Source organism: Lycium ferocissimum, chromosome 10, assembly GCF_029784015.1.
Source record: "Lycium ferocissimum isolate CSIRO_LF1 chromosome 10, AGI_CSIRO_Lferr_CH_V1, whole genome shotgun sequence".
Taxonomy (NCBI): Eukaryota; Viridiplantae; Streptophyta; class Magnoliopsida; order Solanales; family Solanaceae; genus Lycium; species Lycium ferocissimum.
The window spans coordinates 30550215-30574172 of record NC_081351.1 but is presented as its reverse complement, the minus strand read 5'-3'; the positions used below and the strand labels follow the sequence as shown (position 1 = coordinate 30574172).

At 38.7% G+C, this 23958-nt stretch overlaps 2 protein-coding genes across 2 annotated transcripts; one reads left to right on the top strand and one right to left on the bottom strand.

Moving 5' to 3' along the window:
- Positions 1-347: 347 nt before the first annotated feature.
- LOC132033332 (mitogen-activated protein kinase kinase kinase 5-like) lies at positions 348-5518 on the bottom strand. The gene is made up of 11 exons (XM_059423280.1): positions 4763-5518; positions 3171-3737; positions 2999-3086; positions 2413-2475; positions 2164-2327; positions 1948-2023; positions 1700-1759; positions 1469-1594; positions 1164-1385; positions 950-1042; positions 348-813 (listed from the first exon to the last, which is right to left on the bottom strand). Exons 1-11 carry the CDS (start codon positions 5185-5187, stop codon positions 562-564), a joined length of 2136 nt encoding a protein of 711 aa, XP_059279263.1. The 5' UTR covers positions 5188-5518; the 3' UTR covers positions 348-561.
- Positions 5519-10766: 5248 nt separating this feature from the next.
- LOC132034797 (uncharacterized) lies at positions 10767-11411 on the top strand. Its single transcript, XM_059425153.1, has one exon. The coding sequence runs from the start codon at positions 10767-10769 to the stop codon at positions 11409-11411; it is 645 nt and encodes a 214-aa protein (XP_059281136.1).
- Positions 11412-23958: the final 12547 nt, after the last annotated feature.

Genomic DNA, 23958 nt, shown 5'->3' with positions numbered 1-23958 from the left:
TATAATACTATGTTTTCATAATTTACTCTTCCAAATACTACTAAAAGAATGCAGACAGAAAATTACCATAGAAATTTATTGTCACCTGAAGAATTGTATCGCGCCCGCAATTTAATATTGGAAGCACTTCCATAGTCAAAACCTCGAAGGAATATGTCTTAAGAGTTTTGAGATAGTTTATTCATGAGAAACTTTCATACAAGTTCATAACAAAACTAATCAGCTGAGGAGTTGGAATAGATGTCCTTTAGGTTGGCATTAAGCACAACAAAAAACATTTACATCTACAAAAACCTGTGGCTTTTATGTACCTAAGTCATATATTCAGTCTAAGTTGCACTATTAACTTCAGAATCATCTTTCAAGTCTTCATGAATCTGTTCCAAAACTATGTAAGTCTTTGATAGCTTCAAAAACAACATCACTAGTACACAAAAGACGTGGATGCATACGGGAATAGAATTGCATATCTCTCCCGGAAACATTGTGACTAATCATCCAACTAAAGTTGTCTATCTAATTCTCCTGATCTGTACACGATCTTTTTCAACTTTTACTCATTTATGATCTTATACAGAGGTTTGAAATTTCCTTTCCTGTGATCCTATAAGGACTTCTGTTTTCAGGTCCCAGGCGAAAGCTACTAGGAACGCTTGAGGGGCTGGCTGCACGTGAACCCGAGTTCAGCTCCATTGAAGAAATACAGGGAAGAACTTCAAGTGTAGAATGCGGAGAGTGGTGAGAAGCTGCTCCATACTCACAGGTTTCAGGATGAGTTTGCTGAGAAGTTTCACTGAAAGAGACACAGTTTAACTTTGCATAAGATGGACGTGACAGTCAATGGCATAACACGATACTAATACGAGAAAGAACAATTTCACAGAATAAAGCGCTTGGTATGTAACAAATATGACAAGCACAGATAGAAGAAGTACAAGACAATTATTACCTGCCACGTTCCATGCCTGGCAGATGTTCCTGGTGACGGTGGCTTTGGTTCCTTCTTATGGTTAGTTGGGTTCTTAGGACTCTGCAGGGTATCCTGAAATGCAACGAATTCAGAGTTTAAAGCCATTTGGAATTTTTTTCAGACAATCTGATAAATAATACACCAACGTGAACCATTAAACGTAGTCACATCATCAGCAGCATGTACCACTCACATGTAATTTCGTCCCTGAAGAATCCTCTGAGCAACCAGTAACAGTAATACTATGCTCATGCGAACTAGTATTACATAAAAAAGCATGTTCAAGTAGCATCATAGCTGATGGCCTATCTTCAGGTTTCCTCTGAAAGCAGCACTGAAGGAAATCCTTCCCCTCTGACGATAATTTTTCGGGTATAGGTGGTGATTTGTTCAAGACACCAAACATAGCTTGCACCTAATAGGGGCCAAAGGATGAACATTAGACACTTACAGAATCAATTCTAGAAGGCCCGAAAAGTAAGAACTTTAAACACTTACCCCAGTAAGTTCACCCCAAGGGGGCTGTCCAGTAAACATTTCAATAACAGTACAACCCAGGCTCCATATATCGACAGCTAAGGCAAGCTCTGGATTGGCATCTCTGCGCAACACAGCCTGCATTACCTGTAAAAAAAGTGAAGTCCAGATATAAGTATAAGCCAACAACCAATAGAGGGGAAAGAAAAAAGAAGCCAGGCAGTAGCCGGAAAGTAGCATAACGATGCCTACCTCTGGAGCCATCCAATGAGGGCTCCCTTTCAGAGAAAGATCAGTTGCACAGCTGGAAAGCTGGGAAAACGAGAAATGATATGAAATTACAACAGTAAGGTATGCATGAAAACTAACTGATGAAAGATCCAGCTCACTCGTTTTCACTACAGATCAGGGTTTACAGGAAAATACTAAAAAACAGTTAATTAGAACAAACAAAGGAACTCTGGCAGTTTCAGTTCGGCATTAGAATTCAGAAAGCTTACATGTTTTGCTAATCCAAAGTCTGCAAGCTTAACAACTCCAGATGCATCTACAAGCAAATTTGCTCCCTTAATGTCCCTACTCAGCAAAAAACCATTGAAACCAACCATTAGACCGAGCAACACCGCCAGAAAAACAAGTTTGTAAAGCAAAAGGGTTCTGTTAATGAATCTTTAAATCAAGTGACATTTTCCACAGTGATGAAACCCAGTATCTACCTGTGTATTGTCATAGTGCTATGCAAGTAAGCCAACCCTGATACAATATGCCTAGTAAAGTTTCGAACTATTGACTCTGTCATAGCTCCGCAATGTTCCCGAACATACTTATTAATTGATCCGGGGTGCACATATTCCAAATATATGCAAAAGCGGTCTTCCATCTGAATTGCCAACAGCATTTATCTTTCAACATTCTGAAGAAATACCTGAACATGGCAAAAGAACAAGAAAGATAGATGTTCTTACTATTTCACTGCCATAATATTGAACGATATTTCGATGCTTTAACTGCCGGAGAACTCTTATTTCCTACAACAGAAGTAAGGAAGAAACTGAATTAATTTAGAATAGCATAAAATAGTGAAAAACTAGTCATGGTCATTGCAATCCAGTACAAAAGCTTCATCCTTTCAGATGCGATAAGCTGTGTATAAGCAAGTAGAATAAAAAATACTGCAATATGAATCCTCAACCTTGCCAGTTACCAACATTCCGCAATTATTTTCTAGCTGATGCAAAACGTGAAGGAAGCTTATGAAGTCAAAAGATATGATCAATAGAAGTCTCTATTGGATACATTATTGATTTTGCATCTTCAGGCACATGATGGTTAGCTCAAAGGTGGATATAGCCGGGATTTTAATATTTTACTAACGCAAGTTATCAGGAAGCTATTATATAACATGCTTATTAAGTACTTGTTTAGAGTTCACTTCAATTCACTTAACAAAGATTTGGCCTTTAAAATATGGTTTCTCACCGTGCATCTCAAATGATTGCAGTTTATGTAGAAATTTTAATTACGTAGACTACGAAGACATGGGGAAGTCACCTGTTCTAACTGCTTTATACATTCAGCAGATTTAGGATCATCCGGAGTGAGATCAACTTCTTTCAGTGCACGTAAAGCACCGGTTTCACTGTCAAAACGGAGAAAACAAAAGAGCAAATGTTACATTTGTACCGAGTTACTTACTAAGGTCTAAGCAAGCTTTATCCCTTACCGATGGGTAGCTTCGTATACACTTCCATATGTACCACGACCTAAAAGCTTTCCCTTTAGCCATTGACCCTTTGTTGGTGATACACAAGGTTTATCCATATTGCTGTGGATGGGACCTAATTCTGGTTGTCTTGAAACTCCTGGTGGAAGGGGTAGCGGGTGCACATTGATGTTGTTAGCTTCATTCCAAGCTAGAGAACTTTCCGGAAGAGATTTATGATGAGAATGCACAGCACCACTTCTGTTATTCCTGAGGCTACTCAGTGGAGAATGATCAGCTCTATTTATAACCCTTGTGGGTGAAAGTTGGAAAGAGTAAGCCTCTGAAGGTGATGATGACGCTTGATGAAAGGGAGGATGAAAAAGGTCCTGTGTACTAAATCTTTCTGGGCTCGGGATGGGGCTTGTAAAACCACTACTTGGAGCACTTCTAGCAGGAACGTTCAACCTGAATTCAACACCCTCGTCATTCAGATCCTGATGGAACCCCCTACGCCGATAAGTTGGAGTAGATGATCTTGGATGTTGAGAACGTGTCACCTCAGCTGGAGTTCGATCAGAAGTATCCCTGCAACTTCCAACAGGTTAGCAGTTCCGCGTTCGGTTTTTGTTCTTACAAAATCATCATAGCTAATCAAATATTGTTACGGAAAAAACAAACTAGCACACTTCAAATCATCTACTCCCAAGCAAGATAAAATTAGAACTGTTACATGTCCTTAATACGATATGTCAGGGAAATCAACTAAGCACCACGAACTCTTCACAATTCCAAACCTACATTCAGTCGCGGAGGTAGAAGCCTGGCTGCGATTCGGCGTAGTAGCTTTTGTTAAATCAATGTATTGAAAATTTCATTAAATCTATACACATTAAATCAGGATCCAGTTATTATCACTTGAGATCGGCATTTTAAAATCCAGAAGGCATAAAGTTGAAATCTTGGCTCCGCGTATGCCTACATTTATGGTAAACCTCTTAGCTTATAAAGGTTACTGCAATTAATCCACAACCCTAAAAGAAAAGAAAAAAGGTCCATTTATGGTAAAGACCTATAAAATTTTACTGCAATCAATCCATCCCAAAAATGGTTACTTCAAATTCTAACCAACTACCTACTACCACTACATGCCTTTAGATACAAAGTTACCTAAGATGAAAAGCTTTCATCATCAAAACAAAAATAACCATGCCTCAATCCCAAACCAGTACAATTGGCTAAATGAATACTTCAGTTACTTCCTCCATTTCAAGTTGTTTGTCTTACTTTTCCTTTTTAGTCTATTTAGTAAATTTTTACGCCTTTCTATATATAGTAAATCTATACCGCCAATGTCCTACATGGCATACATAAGACCACGATATTCAAAGAGTATTTTGATATATTGCACACATCTTTAGTTTAAGAGCACAAGATTCAAAAGTATTCTTTATTTTTTTAAACTTCGTGTCGAGTCAAACTAAGACAAAGAAATTAAAACGGAGGGATTAGCATTTTTCACTTGGAGCTTAAGACATATATGTAAGAATAAATTTTGATAAATATAGTACTATACTAAATTTTGAACAATGAGTTTACTATTCAAGACTAACCTGGCAAGAGGAGGACTTAAAGTATCCCGGTCAACTCTAACTGGCAAATCAGAGTCAACCGGATTTTGTTTAGGCACAGAATTAAACTCCGGGAGTGGCAACGGCAGTGGCACGGCAGAGCAGTGACGTAGGTGGTGGTGAGGCGACCGAGAACTCGACCCCAAATCCACATAACAATCAGTAGAAACCGGTAAGGACTTTGAACGTTCATCAATAATTAAAGCCTGAATATTAGGACTCCGTAAACCAAGATCATCATCACTAACATGCCTCAGTTTACGCTGCCTAGTGAGCCTCCTTCCACCACCGTAAATCCTACGTGTATTCGGTGAAGAAATAATATTACTACTAGAAGAAGAAGAAGAAGAAGAAGAAGAGTGATGGGAATTTGAAGACAGTGAAAATGCTTTCCATATAGAAGGCATTTTTCATTTCAATACAGAGAAAAAAAAAAAAGAATGACGTTACGTACAAATGGTTAGTGGGATTTTGATGATGCATTTAATGCATTGAAGAAAGGGTGGAGTCTTATATACTCCATGAAAAGTTTGTATTTTGTCAATGCTTTGAATATGTCTAAGGGAGAAAGAGATGATTATTATTTCATGTTTATGTTCTTGGAAGTCAGAAACACGATTTCTTGTGTTGTATAAAAGTCAAAACTAGTAAAGTATTTCTGAGTATACGTGTGAAAATATATTGAACGATTTTCCATGATATTTACGAGGTCAAGGTTGACACTTGACAAAAAATTACAGGAGCGTGTTTGAGTTTGAGAACTCCAGAAGTACGCTGAAAACCGAGGACAATGCTCTCTATATGCCACTCATCTGCTCCTAGGTACAGTCCCTATGCTCCTCTTTGACAAGTCTCTTTTTTCTGTTTTCCAACCGATAAGTATTGGTGTTACGCTCAATTAAATTTAATTTATGTCTGAAAATCTCATATTGAGGAGTAAAATATTCTCTATCAAGATGACTCTATACTCAAGACTTGAATTCGATAATTTTGATCCCTATCACAAATTTGTTAGGGTTTTGCCCTGATTTTCGTTAGGAGGAGATTTATTTTCTCAATAATTTTAGAATATTTTTTTTATATTAATATTATCATGCATAGGTCAACTGACCAAACTCATAGCACATAATGAAGTCTTTTTTATAGTTTTCTTTATTGTCAGATTTATCGTCATTGAACATTTGCAATTATTAGCTGCCGCATGACGCCTTGATTATTTCGATCCCACCAAAATTAAGCTCCCCTTTGGACATGTTTTCTTTTTCTCTCTTTTTTGTTAAAAAAAAATGAAATATTATTTGTTCATGAAATTTGATTAATTTTTGGAAAAAAGATCTCCAAAACTGATGAAAATCTTTCCACTCACAAACTTCTTTTTTATCAAGTATAATGCATGTTAAAATACAACTTCAACTTTCAAAAATTATTTTTCAACATAGTTTTTCAAAAACTCTCTCTTTTTTTCAAATTTCAACTAATTAAATCTACGTCCAACACTAGCTTGTCAGACTTGACAAGTTTTTCCAATTCCGATAGTTATTGTTTTGACAGGGAAAAGTGGGGTAGTGAGGACAGGCTTTAGTATAGTTATAGTGATATATAGTATTAAAATAGTAATGGGGACGCGTATAGTAGGAAGGAATGAAAGCAAAGTCAGGGGAGAAGCTCTTCAGTCACTGCCACTTTGACACTTCAACACTCGTCTTCAAATGCTTGCTGTTTTTTCTTTTTTTTACCACTTGAAAGCCGTCCTGCCGCTACCGACCCAGTCAACTGCTGCTGATGCTGCATTTTGTACGGACAATTGACACATACTATAGTTAGTAACAGTATATTACTATGTATAAAAAAGTACTTAAAGAAGTAATGGATTACATCAATAACATACTCAATGAAATCTCACAAAGTAAAATCTGAGAAGGGTAGAATGTACGCTGACCTTACTCCTATATATATTTTGGAAGGTAGAAAGATTGTTTCCTATAAACCCTCAACACAAAGATAAATCTATTTAATAAATATTACTTGTTTCCTATAAACCCTTAGCACAAAGATAAATCTATTTAATAAATATTACTCCCTCATTACTCCCTCAGTTTTATTTGATATGTCTTTTAAATGATAACATCTGCCCAGGCACTTATTTTCTTTGAAGCAAGGATCAACTTCTAATTTATTTATGGCGTAAAGTTAAGAAGTCAACACAAAAATATTGTTGCTTCTTGGTATATTCTTTTGAACAATGAGAAATAAATAGCATTGGTCATATATTTATTAGATTCTGAATTCATTCACATTGATTCAATAATTCTAGAAAACTAAAGTTCTTACAACCCCAAAAAAATGAACATCATAAATAAAAAAATAAAAGGAAAGAACCTAATCTCATTTAAAGCATCCACGATATTGGGTCTTAATTAGTTAACTTTTGAAGCACACAACTAAGAGCCTGTTTGGATGGGCTTAAAAAAAGCAGCTTATAAGTAAAAAAAAATAAGTTCGGGTAGTCCAACTTATTTTTTTTGGCTTATAAGGCTGTTCGTAGATATAAAGCCAAACGGGCCCAATTATTTTTTGGACTTATTTTAAGCACAAAATGACTTTAAGTTCTAGGTCAAACACTAAAAAAGAAAACAAACTTTATATAAGCAACTTATAAGTCAATCCAAACGGGCTCTAAAATACATAATTAATGAACAGGTGCATTTCTTCCCGTACATAAAAGTATATTCCCTAAAAGGAACTATAGTCGTACCAACAATATGGTTATCGAAAAGCAATCATAGCGCCTGACGACATCCATCCAAGGATACAATCAAGGTGATATTTATGGCCGCAAGACGGAAGAACTCGTATGAGTCCTACCTGGTCAAACCGGTTCGTACATATAAAATACGTATCAAAGGCTGCATATCTCTCATCACAAAAAGAAATCGATGGAAAATGTGTCAACAATGACACTAGGCTCATGATACGTCTCCACAGAAAGTGTCTATGGAGGAGCATCTTCTGCCTCTGGGCGACGACGACAACACAAATGAATACAACCACATAATAAGATAATAAAAAAAACATTGTCGTAGCACCGTAAAAATAGTATACTGCTGATGGTGTCTTTAATGGCTCATTGGCTCTGAGCAATAGTGAGTCTGTAGACACTCTGCCTTAATGTGATGTGGAAAACTCAAGGCAAGTCACACCTAAATATAAGAACGAGATTAAAATAAATGTAACGACCCGCTAGGTCATTATAGGGTCTTCGAGTCCGCCGTAGCGGGGAGATGGTCGCCGCCATGGGAGTCGGGAAATTAATGAGGTCTGCCGTAGCGGGAGAAGTTCCGCTATAGCGAGACCTGTTACACCCCGTACTGTAACACCCCGTATCTTAGAACTAAGGTTAGACTCGTATCATTAGAGTTTTAGCGGAAAAAAAAAATGAAGGTTTGAGCGTTTTGCGAAAATGGTTGATAGGCCTACTTCGGGCAGTGATAACTCTTTGATTAGTTGAGAATTTGGGAAAAGTACCCTCAATGAAAGTTGTAGTACGTAGAAATACCTTTCTAACGATATAAGGACCAAGCCAATCGTAGATCGGATCAAGGAGATATGATCATCTCAATATGGCTAATAGTAAAGCACTTGAAATCCTATAGAATCGGCTAAGTTTTCGATACGTCTGACCTCCAGCCAAATTTCGTGCCAATCCGTTGGGAATTTGAGGAACCTTCCTCAATAAAAGTTGTAGCCCTTTGAAATAGCTTTCCAACGGTATATTATGGGTCTTGAACAGAGTTATGTACGAGAAGTTATGCCCATTTTACCAAACACTATGCAAAACCGACACCCGTCGCTTCTCGGGGCGCGTGAGAGAGCGCGCGATGGCCCCGCTTCGCGGAGAGATCGCACAACTCTGAGTTTTTAGCTTCAGAATGTTGCGCGATGCACCCGCATCGCGGAACCATCGCGAAACGGGTCAGTTTCGGGTCAAAAGGTCGGGTTTACGCGTTTTAAGTTATATTTAAGGTTTGGGGTTTATTTCCCCAGCACCCCATTCACGAAAAAATTAACCTAAGGTCAAGAAGAACAAGTCCCAAGCCTCAAGAACCCTACAAGGTAAGTTTTATCATGATTTTAGGTTGAATTCAAGTCCCTAATCTCTTTCTAACTTGAGTAAACCCATCTCAAGGTTCAAGAGTTCAAGATTTTGGAAATCCTCTTCAAAGTTAAAGTCTTTAATTCAAGTTTGAGGCATTACCAGGTATGTAGAGATACTATCTACGTGTGGGAACATCATTGTTTCTTCCCCACACCTCATAATCCATAAATTATGATTCTCTACTAAAACTAGGGTTTCTATACCATGCTCATGATAACCCTAGGTCCATGTCCATGATTATATTATGTATGAATTGTTATAATTCCATCATTGAGTTCTTAATATTTCTTTATGATTATTGAGAATCCGTCCGTAATCCATGAAAACCCATATCTTGTATTCCATGGGTTCTTGCATGCATGTTTTTAAATAAGATGATTATTTCATGAATATCCTACATATCTACAAGTTTTCATGCAACTGTATTATATAATTACTTTCATGCTATGATACAAGATACATACATACTAAAATACAATTTATTTCATGAAACCATATTTACAAGCTATTTCATGAAACCATGTTTACAAGTTATTTCGTGAAATCATGATTACAAGACAAGTACAAGTTAATTCACGAAAATCATGGGCTTCTTAGCCAACTATATTATGTTCATGTTTTTGGGAGTTGCACAAATTACCGAGAAGGCTCAGATAGCCTGAAACTACGTAGCCACCGTAGGACAAGGATCGCTCCGCCCAGGTCCCGGACGATACCTTAATTTTACACGAATGGATCCATCGGCACGATACCATCTTATACCCGGCAAGGTATGAGGGCTGCTCGGTCGCGGCGAGGACCGGACTCCACGTACCCACGTGGTGATATTATATTGTCGGTATGAAATGCTCTCCCTACCTACCATGTTTTTACTCATGCTATTATATTATATATGTATTCATGTTCATGCTCATAACCAGTTTCGGTTTCGTTCGCTTCTTATCTTTGTTACTTTATGTCCCATGTTATTTCATTCGGTTGCTTTACATACCAAGACATTCAATGTGCGACGTCCCCTTTTATTGCCGGGGGCTGCGTATTTCACGATGCGGTATTGATATACGGGACGACACATCGCTCGCAGGATTTGCTTCGTATCGGCTTATTGGTGAGCCCCATCTCATTCGGGGTTTAGTCAACTCTTTATTTTATGATTAGTTATGCATCTAAGGTATCTTTGGGGCCTTGTCCCGGTAAGTATGTTTTCCAAGATTCATGATAGAGGTTTCATAGACTAGATAAGTCAGTTATGTTATGTCAGACATTTGGAGTCGTATAGCCATTTTGGCTCATTCATGTTATTTCTGCACTCATGTTTAAACAAGTATTTTTATTAAGTATTATGACTTACTACGTTTTATAAAGGCTCATCATGCATTCACGTTATATTTCCGCTCATGTATGCCTCGCGATGATTCGAAGAAGCCACGTGGTTCGCTCGGTCACATGCGATGGCACCGAGTGCCGTGTTTCGCCCAGGCCATGGTTCGGGGCGTGACAAAGCTTGGTATCAGAGCCTAGGTTCAAGTGTCTTAGGGAGTCTATGAAACCGTGTCCAGTGGAGTCACTTTTATATGTGTGTGCGCGCCACACATATAAACAGCTGACCACCAAGACATTTAAGATTGTCTCACTTCTTTCAACTCTAGATCGTGCAATAGAGCTATGTTCTCAGAAATCACTCAAACTCGTGTGTTGTTCCCCATTCCACCAAATGCGCCTGATCTCAGTGGATGAGGAAGATGTGAAACTAATCATTATCGATGTGTTGCTTTCAGATAGAGTTATCAGGAGTTATTCTGACTCGTGCGCATTGCATTCTTTCAGAAAATGCCTACTAAGAGAAAGACAACTTCGGGTCGGAGGGCTACCATTGATGCGACCCCAGAGACGAACTCTCAGACTCCGAGAGTTCTAATTTTTCAATTCTGCGACTGTAGGTCATCAGAACCTGCTTCAAGTACCACTAATGTCCCAGCTCAGACCAATGTGAGAAAGAGGGGTTTTCATAATCCTATGTGTTGCAAGTGTAATAAGAGACATCAAGGGGTGTGCCGCTATGGCACCCATAGATGTTTTGGGTGTGGCCGGCAGGGTCACTATCTGAAAGATTGCCCACAAGTGAAACAGGATAACAAAGGTTTTTCGCACCCCATTTGCAGTACGTGTGGAAAAAGACATGCAGGAGTGTGTAGGATGGGTTCGGATGTGTGTTATAATTGTGGTCTCCAAGGCCACGTGCAAAGAGAATGCCCTTCAATCAAGTACAATAGTAACACTAAGAGTGGTGGTGCAGTTTGTTCCCCCAGACCAGGCATAGCCAATTCAACAACACCGTTCATAGCCCGTAGTACTCGGGCACTAGCAGACCAAGGCACTGATAGGGATGAAGTATTAGGATTAAGTGGGGATCAAGCACGTTATCATGATACGGTAGATCGCCCGGACTCCAATGTGCCGTCACATGTGTCATAGGTATGCCAATAATTTTCCCTCCTTGTCACATATGAGATATTATGCCCTAGATCTATTATGTCTTATGTGGTTATTGTGCAGTTGATAGTTCAGATTTAAGACCCTACAAGGTAACATGTTAGGGAGTTAATTTTGAAAGTGTATAAATTGTCCATGGTAGTTTTAAGCAGGAAATAGCCTAAGAGCCAACCACCTGTAATACTATAAAGTCTCGACTTTTTCAAGGATATATATATATATATTTTTGCCATATGATCTATGTATCCACTAGGAAGGGAGTTAGATAAGAAAACCAAAAGTTTGAATATTGAATTATTGGTTTTAATTTATTTAAGCTCGAGAGAAGAATTAGAGAATATGATGTTAGTAAGTTACTACGAAGCCTATTACTATTTGAGATAAAAGATATGACAATTCCTCTTAGGTTATGTGAATAAGTATTTATCCCCGAGTGTATAGTATGATATAATTTTGAAAGTTATAGGGAGTTTGGGGTTAGTTGTTCCAATTCCTTGTTTGAGAATAAATTTCCTAAGCGTATTAGAACCCATGTTTAGGTTTAAGTTAAATTCGAGGTATAGAAATTGGTGAAAGAAGAAAATCATCTAAGTTTGAGTAGACAAGAGAGTCGAGTAAGGAAGAAAAGTTAAAAATAACCTTTAGTGCTTTAAGTCGAGGTTTAGTTCTCCTACCATCGAGAGAATATGATGTATGCTAGTCATGTACATTAGAAACCCATTCATTTAAGTAATCCAGTTTGAATAGATTGCTTGAAGTAAGCCAAAGAAATGAGTTGTCGGTATTTTAGAGGAAATTAGTGGAACCACTAGATGATCACTTATCGCTAACTCGAGGGATCCAGCACTTTAAGTGGCTTTTGAACTAAAGGGGAGATAATATGATTAAGTGTCGATATAAACTATGTGTTTTGTAAGTTGATAGGCGTCGAGGATATATGTCGAAGGATCACGGTGTAAAGATAAAGTGTGTGGAATTCGTCTTTTGTCATGTCGCTGAGATCAAGTTTTAGGGCGAAAAAAAAAAGAAGGTTTAAGAGTGTAACGTTTTCAATTCCAGAATAATTCATGTACTATGTAGTACTAATGCCCAAAGTACTAGTATGCCTAGTCATACATATCTTATGCCCTTGTTTAAGCTTTACACTCCATGTTTAAGATACGAGAATAAGACTCCATACGATAGTAAGCTATGCAAAGGAATGTTCTTTCATGTTTCTCGCATCAGGTTGTACTCATGTCCAAGGTTAAAGACCGCATTCATATCTCACGTATCTATCGTGCTTTTATACCCATGACCACATTCTAGCTTCTAAGTGCTTTCCGAATATGATGTTGATTTTGATAATGATTGAGGAGAAGATAACACAATAGTTTAAAGACTAAGAATCCTATGGAATGCCCGACAGGTCTTTGAACAAGGGAAAAAAAATGCCTTAGGTAAATGATTTATTTCAACTCCAAAGATATGCTACCTACGTTCTCACGTACTCGTGCCCACGACCGACTTCTTTGAGCATCCATATATAGAAATAGCATAACAATGGGGTTGGTAGGTAATGATAAGAGTAAGTCAAGATGGATGTCCTACCACGATTCTACGTAACTCATGCTAATGTATACCTTGGCACAAAGGATGCCATTTTCTTTTCCGAACCTACTTATGCCCTGTTTAAGTTCAAGATGACTTCCTACTTATGCCTTAGGTGCTTGACGAACAAAGCATTTATGCCTATGATCCTTGCCTTCATGAGTCTTATTTTATAATGAGGGTGTCGACTTACAAAAAAAAAAACTATGTTGAACCATGTCCCATTCTGTAAGTATAGCCAAGTTCCAAAAGTGATATCTTATCCACTGAGTACGCCTTAATCTTACTTCACGCAAATCACGCTTATGTCTTATTAATAGCTCAATACTCATGAAATTAGGTCCAGGTACGATATGTATCCATGATGTACTCATGTAAATGTCAGGTTGCTCATGGTCCCATGCCCCATGTCATGCTATTCACGTTTCATGCCATATGAATCACGTTCCTATGTACGCATGTTCCACGTTACGTCCTCCATGAACAATGCACCATGTCATGTCTGTTCTCTAAAGCAAAGTATCTCATGTGAATAGTGCCAATAATTCCTTTTCTCTCAGTCCTTTATAATTCGCTCACGCGAATGAGCAAGATGAGCTAAGGTATTCATAATCTTGATTAACAGCTAGCAAGATAATCAGAAGTAAGGTGCATTCCTATATTCAAATAGATATCTTTTCATGTACCCTATGGTACTTATCTCAAAAGTATTCTACTCAGATTTGATGTATCATGTCATGCCTACGCTAGAGATTTATGAATACCTATGTTAGAATCATATTCCTAGTATATGACTTAATCTATCGCATTCGTACGAGTTGCACTTACATTCAGAGCCTAACTCGTACTCTTATCTCGTATGTCTATGGTGGTAACACATGAACATCTATGATCAAGTCTCTAAGTATCCAAATCCTACCCGCGCTTAGTATTCAACCCTCATGTTGTAACAATCATGTTTTCGACATTCAGATCCCATGTTACGATATCCATGTTTACACGTATCCGTACCTCATAGCGGTTCAGCACTCATGTATTCCTGTCATCCAGTTTCATGTATTTATGTACCACGTCATGCGTCTCATGCCCAGTTAATCATGTCATGCTCGTGCCTATTTCCAGTACTCATGTCATTCGTGCCTACGCATTCCTTCCAAACCCCATGTATAGTAATCATGTAATCATTCAACCAATAATCATGTGTTCGAGCCGGCTCGGTATTTATGTTAGCCACATTCAAGATTCAACAATCAAGATTATGTTACATCATGCGTATTAAGATACTATGTGAGTTGTGTGTTGATACTTTAGTTAGTTGACGGCGTTTGAAAATGTCGTGAGAGATCCGAATTATGAAGGAAGTCCCGCCATAAATTTTGTAGATTCCGAGTTAGTAGCGATTCTTAACCACTAGTCATAAATCGAGGACAAATGTTTCATGATTCTCATTCATGTAGGCGCTACTCGGTTTCATGTTCCCATGTACATGTTTAAATGTAATCACGTATTCGTTCTCATGATCCATGACCATGTTTTCATGTAATCATGTCAAGCTCTTATGTTTCGTGTCATTTTCATCACGTTTATGTATTCATGCCATGTCCTGTCCCATACCTAACCAAGACCCATCATTCGAGGACGAATGATCCCAAGGGGGAGATATTGTAACACCCCGTATCTTAGAACTAAGGTTAGACTCATATCATTAGAGTTTTAGCGGAAAAAAAAATGAAGGTTTGAGCGTTTTGCGAAAATGGTTGATAGGCCTACTTCGGGCAGTGATAACTCTTTGATTAGTTGGGAATTTGGGAAAGTACCCTCAATGAAAGTTGTAGTATGTAGAAATACCTTTCTAACGATATAAGGACCAAGCCAATCAGAGATCGGATCAAGGAGATATGATCATCTCAATATGGCTAATAGTAAGGCACTTGAAATCCTATAGAATCGGCTAAGTTTTCGATACGTCTGACTTCCAGCCAAATTTCGTGCAAATCCGTTGGGAATTTGAGGAACCTTCCTTGATGAAAGTTGTAGCCCTTTGAAATATCTTTCCAACGGTATATTATGGGTCTTGAACAGAGTTATGTACGAGAAGTTATGCCCATTTTACCAAACACTATGCAAAACCGACACCCGTCGCTTCTCGGGGCGCGTGAGGGCGCGTGAGAGAGCGCGCGATGGCCCCGCTTCGCGGAGAGATCGCAAAACTCTGAGTTTTTAGCTTCAGAATGTTGCGCGATGCACCCGCATCGCGGAACCATCGCGAAACGGGTCAGTTTCGGGTCAAAAGGTCGGGTTTACGCGTTTTAAGTTATATTTAAGGTTTGGGGTTTCTTTCCCCAGCACCCCATTCACGAAAAATTAACCTAAGGTCAAGAAGAACAAGTCCCAAGCCTCAAGAACCCTACAAGGTAAGTTTTATCATGATTTTAGGTTGAATTCAAGTCCCTAATCTCTTTCTAACTTGAGTAAACCCATCTCAAGGTTCAAGAGTTCAAGATTTTGGAAATCCTCTTCAAAGTTAAAGTCTTTAATTCAAGTTTGAGGCATTACCAGGTATGTAGAGATACTATCTACGTGTGGGAACATCATTGTTTCTTCCCCACGCCTCATAACCCATAAATTATGATTCTCTACTAAAACTAGGGTTTCTATACCATGCTCATGATAACCCTAGGTCCATGTCCATGATTATATTATGTATGAATTGTTATAATTCCATCATTGAGTTCTTAATATTTCTTTATGATTATTGAGAATCCGTCCGTAATCCATGAAAACCCATATCTTGTATTCCATGGGCTCTTGCATGCATGTTTTTAAATAAGATGATTATTTCATGAATATCCTACATATCTACAAGTTTTCATGCAACTGTATTATATAATTACTTTCATGCTATGATACAAGATACATACATACTAAAATACAATTTATTTCATGAAACCATATTTACAAGCTATTTCATGAAACCATGTTTACAAGTTATTTCGTGAAATCATGATTACAAGACAAGTACAAGTTAATTCACGAAAATCATGGGCTTCTTAGCCAACTATATTATGTTCATGTTTTTGGGAGTTGCACAAATTACCGAGAAGGCTCAGATAGCCTGAAACTACGTAGCCACCGTAGGACAAGGATCGCTCCGCCCGTATAGGACGATACCTTAATTTACACCGAATGGATCCATCGTATTTTACGATACCATCTTATACCCCGGCGGCAAGGTATGAGGGCTCGGCGGGACGCGGCGAGGGACCGGACTCCACGTACCCACGTGGTGATATTATATTGTCGGTTTATGAAATGCTTCCCTACCTACCATGTTTATATATATATTATATATTATATATGTATTCATGTTCATGCTCATAACCAGGTTTCAGTTTCACGTTCAGTTCTTATCTTTGTTACTTTATGTCCCATGTTATTTCATTCAATTGCTTTACATACCAGTACATTCAATGTGCTGACGTCCCCTTTTATTGCCCGGGGGCCTGCATTTCACGATGCAGGTATTGATATTTACGGGACGACACATCCGCTCGCAGGGGCGGCTCGTATTAGCTTATTGGTGAGCCCCATCTCATTCGGGGTTTAGTCAACTCTTTATTTTATGATTAGTTATGCATCTAAGGTATCTTTGGGGCCTTGTCCCGATAAGTATGTTTTCCGGTCGGACTCATGATAGAGGTTTCATAGACTAGATAAGTCGGTTATGTTATGTCGACATTCGGAGTCGTATAGCCATTTTGGCTCATTCATGTTATTTCTGCACTCATGTTTAAACAAGTATTTTTATTAAGTATTATGAATTACTACGTTTTATAAAGGCTCATCATGCATTCACGTTATATTTCCGCTCATGTATGCCTCATGATGATTCAGCAAGCCACGTGGTTCGCTCGGTCACATGCAGTATGACACCGAGTGCCTTGTGTTTCGCCCAGGCCATGGTTCGGGGCGTGACACGTACCTTTGGAGAAGCACCCATCAAATTCTAACGTAAGTATGTTGAGCTATGGCTAAGTAAAATAACTTTGGAGTATAGTCAGTGGAGCATTGTCAAGTATATTCTAGGAGTAAAGGAGGTACATAAGGAATACCGGGAGATCCTATAAGGAAACGAGTTGAAGAAGTTGAGTTAGTATGACTTTGGAAGAAGATGAGCATTACTTTGAACGACAAAGTATGAACCAACTTGGGGAAAGAATATCTTCTAGCATATGAATAGTTTTGAAGTGGAACAAAAGCCTAAATTGAAGTTCATGAAGTCTAGTTTCCAACGCAACAAACCGTGCATCGATCCGACATCGGAATCATATGTTATAAGCATTTCAAAACGGACTGCTAGAGCAGGGATTTACCCAGCGCGAACGCTCTTGAAGATGACGCGAACGCTCAGTGGAGCACTGAGCAACTCTGCACGAACGCGCCACAAGGCTGCGCGAACGCGCAGAGTAAATTTTAGGTCGGTGCAAACCGACTCTAAAACATTATAAAAATGGGGTTCTTGTTATATCTCGCATTTCGCACGTCGGAATATTTTAAGTTGGTTGCGAAGAATTATGGACAAGGTTATCTCTCGACTTGGTTTTACGACAAATGGTTTATGATTTTATTGGAAGGAAGCATTAAGGAAAAATTTGGGACTAAGAATGTATTATGGAAAATTTGAAAATTTCATGAAAAGAGAGTGAGGTGGGCCATGGCCACATGGAGGCTTGAAATATACACATATGTATGGAATTGGATGATTAAGGGAGCAAAATTCATCTTTTATATCCTAAGGAAAACTCTAGAATTTTGAAGAATTTTGGAGGGAAAGGAACAAAAAAAAAAAAAAGCATAAAAGGTGCACATGACCGGCCATGTGCAGCTAAATATACATATATATATATGGTCAAGTCTTGAATTGGAAGACAAAATTCATCATTTATCATCTAGAAATTTCAAGAGAGGGAGAGGGAGAAAAAAAAGGGGGTTCGGCCAAGGGCAGTGGCTGGCCGAACCTGCCCCCTATTTTGATCATGGAAAAATGTCTTCTTCATGTCTTCCTACTAATTGAAGGGCTCTCGTCGACGTGGAGTGGTTGTTGGAGGAAGAAAACCACTCGTTGTGACAATCCATCAAGTTAGCCGAATGGGAAGTTGAATGGAAAAGGTATGATTCAATTCTCTTTTGCATGTTTTGTGGCTGCCTTGGACGTGTTATATTGCATGGAAATGGATAAAAATCATGAAGAGTTGTGTGTTGTAAGTTGTGGCCGTGTGTAGTATGTTGAGGCCGTGTATGTGTGTGGTTGTGTTGGAGTGAAGAATTAATTGTATGTAGCTTGTTTGTGTGTTGTTGTAATGTGTAGAAGATGAATGAGTTCATGAGAATATAGATGTTGATGTTGGGCCGTGTAGGGGCTGGTTGGTATCAAGAAATGAATTGATGTTATTGAATATTTTGGTCGTCGTCGTTACGAATTATATGATGTAAAAATGATGGTTAATGATCCCAAGTTGAAGCTTGGCCGAATGTGGGCTGTTTGAAAGTTAATATGGTTCTAATATGTTCTTTTATATTTATGAAGCTAGTGTGGAAATGTATGGAATTGTTGGCGTAGTATGAGAATTGGAAAGAAAGAAACGCGTTATTATCGTATTCATTAAGTTGGAAGATTTCGGGTTGCATAGCATATTGTTGAGTTGTCTTGAAATATTGTGCGAATTGCTTAGAATGCGTTATGAATTGATTATGGATGTTGTCTTTATGATTATTGGTTTGGTTGTTGTTGAAAATTGGCCGAGTTAAATTCTCGGGGTTGGTGGATTTATAGGGGAGGTCTTCAAATTTCCGTAGAAAAAAGTAATGGCTTGGAATTGGAATCTTCAATGCTTATGGTTAATGTCGGGCACCTTATGACATTATTGTAGAACGTGAGAAGCCGAGACGTAAGGTTGGAATAGCTCGGAGGGCGGCCAAGGTATGTAAAGCTCACCTTTCCTTCTTTGGCATGTCTTAGTATGAATAGGCTATGATAAGCTCCCCGAGGTAACTCTACTCCTACGATCCGAGCATGCCCGTGATTCTTATTTGTTTCTTGACCTCCGTATGCCTAATGTAGGCAAATTATAGTTTATATGCCTTTGTATGACTGAATAAGAATGTGCTTAAAAGAATATGTTCATAAAAGAGTCGAAACTACGAACGTCCCTAACTTTTGACTAAGGGCTCGGATCGCTCCGAAACGCTCGTGGGAGGTTCCTAATGTATAACACCCCCCGACATTCATATGCGGGCCGGGTGGTTTGGTACTTGCCCGTGGGCCCGCAAGATGTTCCGTTGCGTAGTTTTGGTAACTTGTGGATATAGCTTAATATGGCTAATAATTTAACTTCCGAATATGATACTCACTTATCGGTTAAGTTTAGAATAAAGATTTATATATATATATATATATGTTTCTGATACGTGATTGTAATGCCTAAAAGTTTTATTTGATATGTTTCCGAATAATATCATGAAGAGTTGATATGATTAATGCTATCGGATTGTGAAAGATAAATTGTCTGACTATTCCGTTAAGTCTGTATGAATGTCTGAATGGCATATAGATCCCACGATTCTGCTCGTGCATATGTTTGTTATTTCCTTCGCCGAGTCCCGGGCCGGTACTATCGTGCGCACAATGCGAAGTATGATGAGCTTCCGAAGTATGATGTGTCCGGTTCGCCGAGCCCCCTTTGGCCGGGAACCGAGGATAATGGTGTTATGATGTGTCCGGTGCCGCGCCCCCACCGCCGGGTACCGTGGTTATATGATTTGATGTGTGACGGGGATGCAGGAGATCTGAAAACTTTCGAAGTATGATGTGTTGTGGCGCCCAAGGCAGGAGGGGCGACCACGTTCCGTCCGTCGGGTCCCACTAGGGGCTGCATAGGATATATGATAGGCTATTCTGTTTGATCTGATGATATGATGATTTGCTATTGTGGAAATCTGACAATATAACGAGTTTGCTACGATGATGCGACGTCCGGGGCGAGGTGACGATCTGATGCTACGATAATCTGATGATATGATAATTTGATGACGTTATGTGTGACATGTATATGTAAGACGTAAATATTTTCCGAAAGGAAAGAGAATTAAGCTAAGCCTTCTGACGTTCTGATTACTAAATCTATTTTCTCGTACTTGACTATGGTTTTCGAAATAATATGATTATGATATGTTTTGCTCACCGGTGTGTGTATGTCCGGGATAAGTGCGCGAGGAGCAAGTTATGACTCTCCGCTTCCTATATCTCTGTTTTACTCGTGGTTCTTCGTTCCGTTATGATTCCGTTATTAGATTTCTTGCTTTATATACTCGGTACATATTCCGTGCGACCCCCCTTTTCGGGGGTCGCGTTGCATGCCGCGCGGTACACCCGAGTGAGCTAAAGATATTAGCAGAAGACGTTCCAGCGGGATTGGCGAGCTCCACTTGCTCCGGAGTGCTGCCGAGTCAGAGTCTGTTCGTGTTATGATATCCGAGTCATGTTAGAGGCTTTGCAGACAGGGTCGTGAGTATAAGATGCCCGTTGTGAGCGGCTCCATAAGCCGTAGTATCGTTATATGTAGATTTATAGATTTTGCACGGTTACAAGTTTTGTCTAAGTTGTAAAGATATAAAGTATGTTTGTTCCTTTAAAAATTTTCATTATGTATTTATGTTTTGGTCGAGGGCCCAGTATGTTTACGAGAGTTACGATAGTCAGAGGGTTCGCTCGGCCCTAGATAAGGGTCGGGTGCCCATCACACCCTATCGGAAATTGGGGTGTGACATTTACCCCTTATTTTCATCCATACACCCCTGAAAGATATTGCAAACCCCCTGGAACCTTCTCTCAACTTCTACCCATAAAATTTTAGCCCAAATCAAGGGAAATCTCCGGATTTAGGTTCGGACAGCATATAGTTATGATTATAGTATCGTATTGCGGTGAATCTTGGCTTGGATTCAATGTGAATATTGAAGATATTGCGGTTCTAGTGAGAACAAGGTATGAATCTCTTCTTATTGATATTGATTTAAGTTTACTACATAGAGCTATTAAATAGTTGTATAATGAATTAGTTGATGGAGAAATTGGGTAAACATCATGTGGGATATTTTATTAGATATATTGGTATCAATGATGATGTTGTTGATTTTAGTGTTGTTGTTGTTGGTGGTGGTTGTTGGTATTGTGATTTCTTGATATAACCATTTTTCAGGGAGATTTGGCTTGTTTCGGTAGATTCTAAAAGGAATTAATTTGAAGGCTTAAGACAAGCATATGACAATAATCCTAACAATAGTATGAATAGTTTTATGTGTAGATTATGAGACCACGAATGATCTTATGTAGATTGCAAGACAGAATGTAGGTTGGAAAGCGAGAAGTAAGCTTCAGGTATGTTAAGGTCGTTCCTTCTTTTCTTAGCATGATTCCATATATGGTAAGAGCGTAATGAACCTTATGACTAGAGATGTGTCAAAAGTAGAGATTGTCATATTATTGCATAGTTTCCGAGTGTTATGTTATTCTTTCTGAGGGGCTATATCCCCTCTCTACGTCCTTGAGTTTATAGAAAAACAGGAGAGACATGTTACTGTATCAGTATTTTTCATTCATGAATGAGATACATCAACATTATATACATATATATTCTTCTTTAGCCACGGCCACTTGGTTAGGCGAGATCTCTTTATGCCTGGCTTACGGGTCGGCAAACGTATATGCCCGGCCAACGGGTCGTGAGATTTTATAGTTTACCCCGGCCACTTCCTGGTCAAAGTTGAGATATAAATAGTATTATATTGCATTTCATATGAGACGAAAGCGAGATATTAGTGGCATTCTTGGTCTCCCGATGGTATTGTTTTCGGGCCCGCTCGCTATCATTTGCCTTACATACTCGCACATTGTTTCATACCGACATCCCTGATCGGGGGGGTGCTTGTTCATGCCCGGCAGGTTCAGTTAGCCAGATTGGCGCACTTGATTGCAGGTCTTCTACTTTATCGTTTGGGAGCTCCACTTGGTAATTTAGAGTCAGAATTCCTTTGGTATGCTATTTTGACACGTATATATGGGTACGACGGGGCCTTGTCCGTGTGTGCATATGCTCTATAGTAGGTCCGTAGATAGTTGTATGTAGTTAGGATGTTATATAGCCTTGTCAAAAAATATTTTTGTTGTACAAAGATCCGTGACCACCAGTCGGTTTGCATCTTTTATCCTCAGCATCTATATATATATATATATGCTGGTTATGAATGCTTGATGTGTTAATCTTACAGGAGTTAGTATAGCTCAGTTATAAACTATATATGGGCCACCCTGTCGCTTAGTGAGATTCAGGTACGAGTTTAGGAGTGCCTGGTCAGTAGAGGTCGGGCAGTCGTCACGACTCATAGGCTTGGGTCGTGACAAGACCGATGCAGCGAAACATTGACCGCTGCAGCGGTCGACGGGAGGCAAAAACTGTGTTTTATATTCCATATTTCGAACCCATTCCCACATAACACCAAAAACAGTTCCCAAGAAATATTAAGGCGATTTTCCTAAGGCTAGGACACCACTATTCATCAAGGTAAGTCTCAACCTTTATCTTCATTCATTCCATAATCGTCTTAAGTTCCTACATCCGCTAAAGGTTCTTTATGATGAATTGAAAGGTTAGAACCCTAGAGCTTATGAACCCCTTAAATAATGAATAGGTTATTGATTTTATTGTTGCTTTATCATCTAGGGGTATAGAATATCACTTCCTAGGATGAGATTTGATTATTAATGGTGGAATTGATTGATTGAGACTTAGGGTCCTAATAAAAATGGAAGCTTTAGCCTAAGAATTGATTGAAAGGGGTTGAATTGACTACAAAACCCATGATGTAACATGATTGATGGGATTGATTTGAGGATGAATTCATACCTAATGATAGTTCACCCATTGAAAATGGGTGGAAGTAGTGGGGTTTTCTTCCCAAATTGTTGTTGTTGAGTAGATGATTCCTTACCCACTTAGCGTTATGATTTCTAGACTTTGAACGTTCCGAAGCTTTTGCGGGGGAAAGCTCGCAGAATAATTGCATTGTTCCGATTCGGCATTGAGGTAGGTTACGGTTTACTTGAATTAGACTTTGGTTAGTTGATTGTATATGTAATAAAGTTGATAGGAGAAAGTATGATTTGGTTGGTATGAATTATTATGTGGGCTTGTTGCCATTTCTTCATATACCGAAACTTGAGAATTGTTGTGTTTTGAAAAGGAATGAGTCAATGTATACTCTTTTTGTTGATTGAGATGGTTGCATATTCATGCTGTGTTGAGTGAATTTATCTGAGTCTTGTTATGACTTATGGTATGGTGTCTTATATTAATTGACATTGATATTATTGATTGATCATGTTCCATATTTGATCATTGGACTTGAAAATACATTGAGATTCATATTGTGATGGTTATATATATATATATATATATATATATATATATATATATATATATATATATATATATAACACATTTGACGTGGGTAGGATGTGGCCTAGTTATGGGCTCGTGATCCGAGGTCGGTTCCCGAATGAGAGTGGTACATGGACACCATGGTTCCCCTGCAGTCATGACTATTTGGGAAACAATACCATTAGCATGTGTGCACATTTGAGATGCTATCATTGTTGCATTGCACGGTTGAGATCTTATATTATTCCCGTTGATGGTTTGTGGCCGGACTTATCTTATTCATGTGTTGGTTGATTTCTTGATGGCATTATTTGGTTATGTGTTGTTGTGCCTATCTGCCTATCTTATTGATTTTATGAAGTATGCATGATACTAATCTTAGTCGGCTATGATATCCACCGGTACATAGTGTTTGTACTGATACTACCTTGCTGCACTTTTTA

What these genes read in the sequence shown, in the direction of transcription:
- LOC132033332 (XM_059423280.1), bottom strand. Translation starts at nt 5,187, where the DNA reads ATGCCTTCTATATGGAAAGCATTTTCACTGTCTTCAAATTCCCATCAC. An exon ending in GTATAAAGCAGTTAGAACAG is followed by an intron (nt 2,476 to 2,998) that starts GTGACTTCCCCA and finishes CTTCTGTTGTAG; the next exon opens with GAAATAAGAGTTCTCCGGCA. An exon ending in CTTCAGGGACGAAATTACAT is followed by an intron (nt 1,043 to 1,163) that starts GTGAGTGGTACA and finishes GTTGCATTTCAG; the next exon opens with GATACCCTGCAGAGTCCTAA.
- LOC132034797 (XM_059425153.1), top strand. Translation starts at nt 10,767, where the DNA reads ATGCCTACTAAGAGAAAGACAACTTCGGGTCGGAGGGCTACCATTGAT.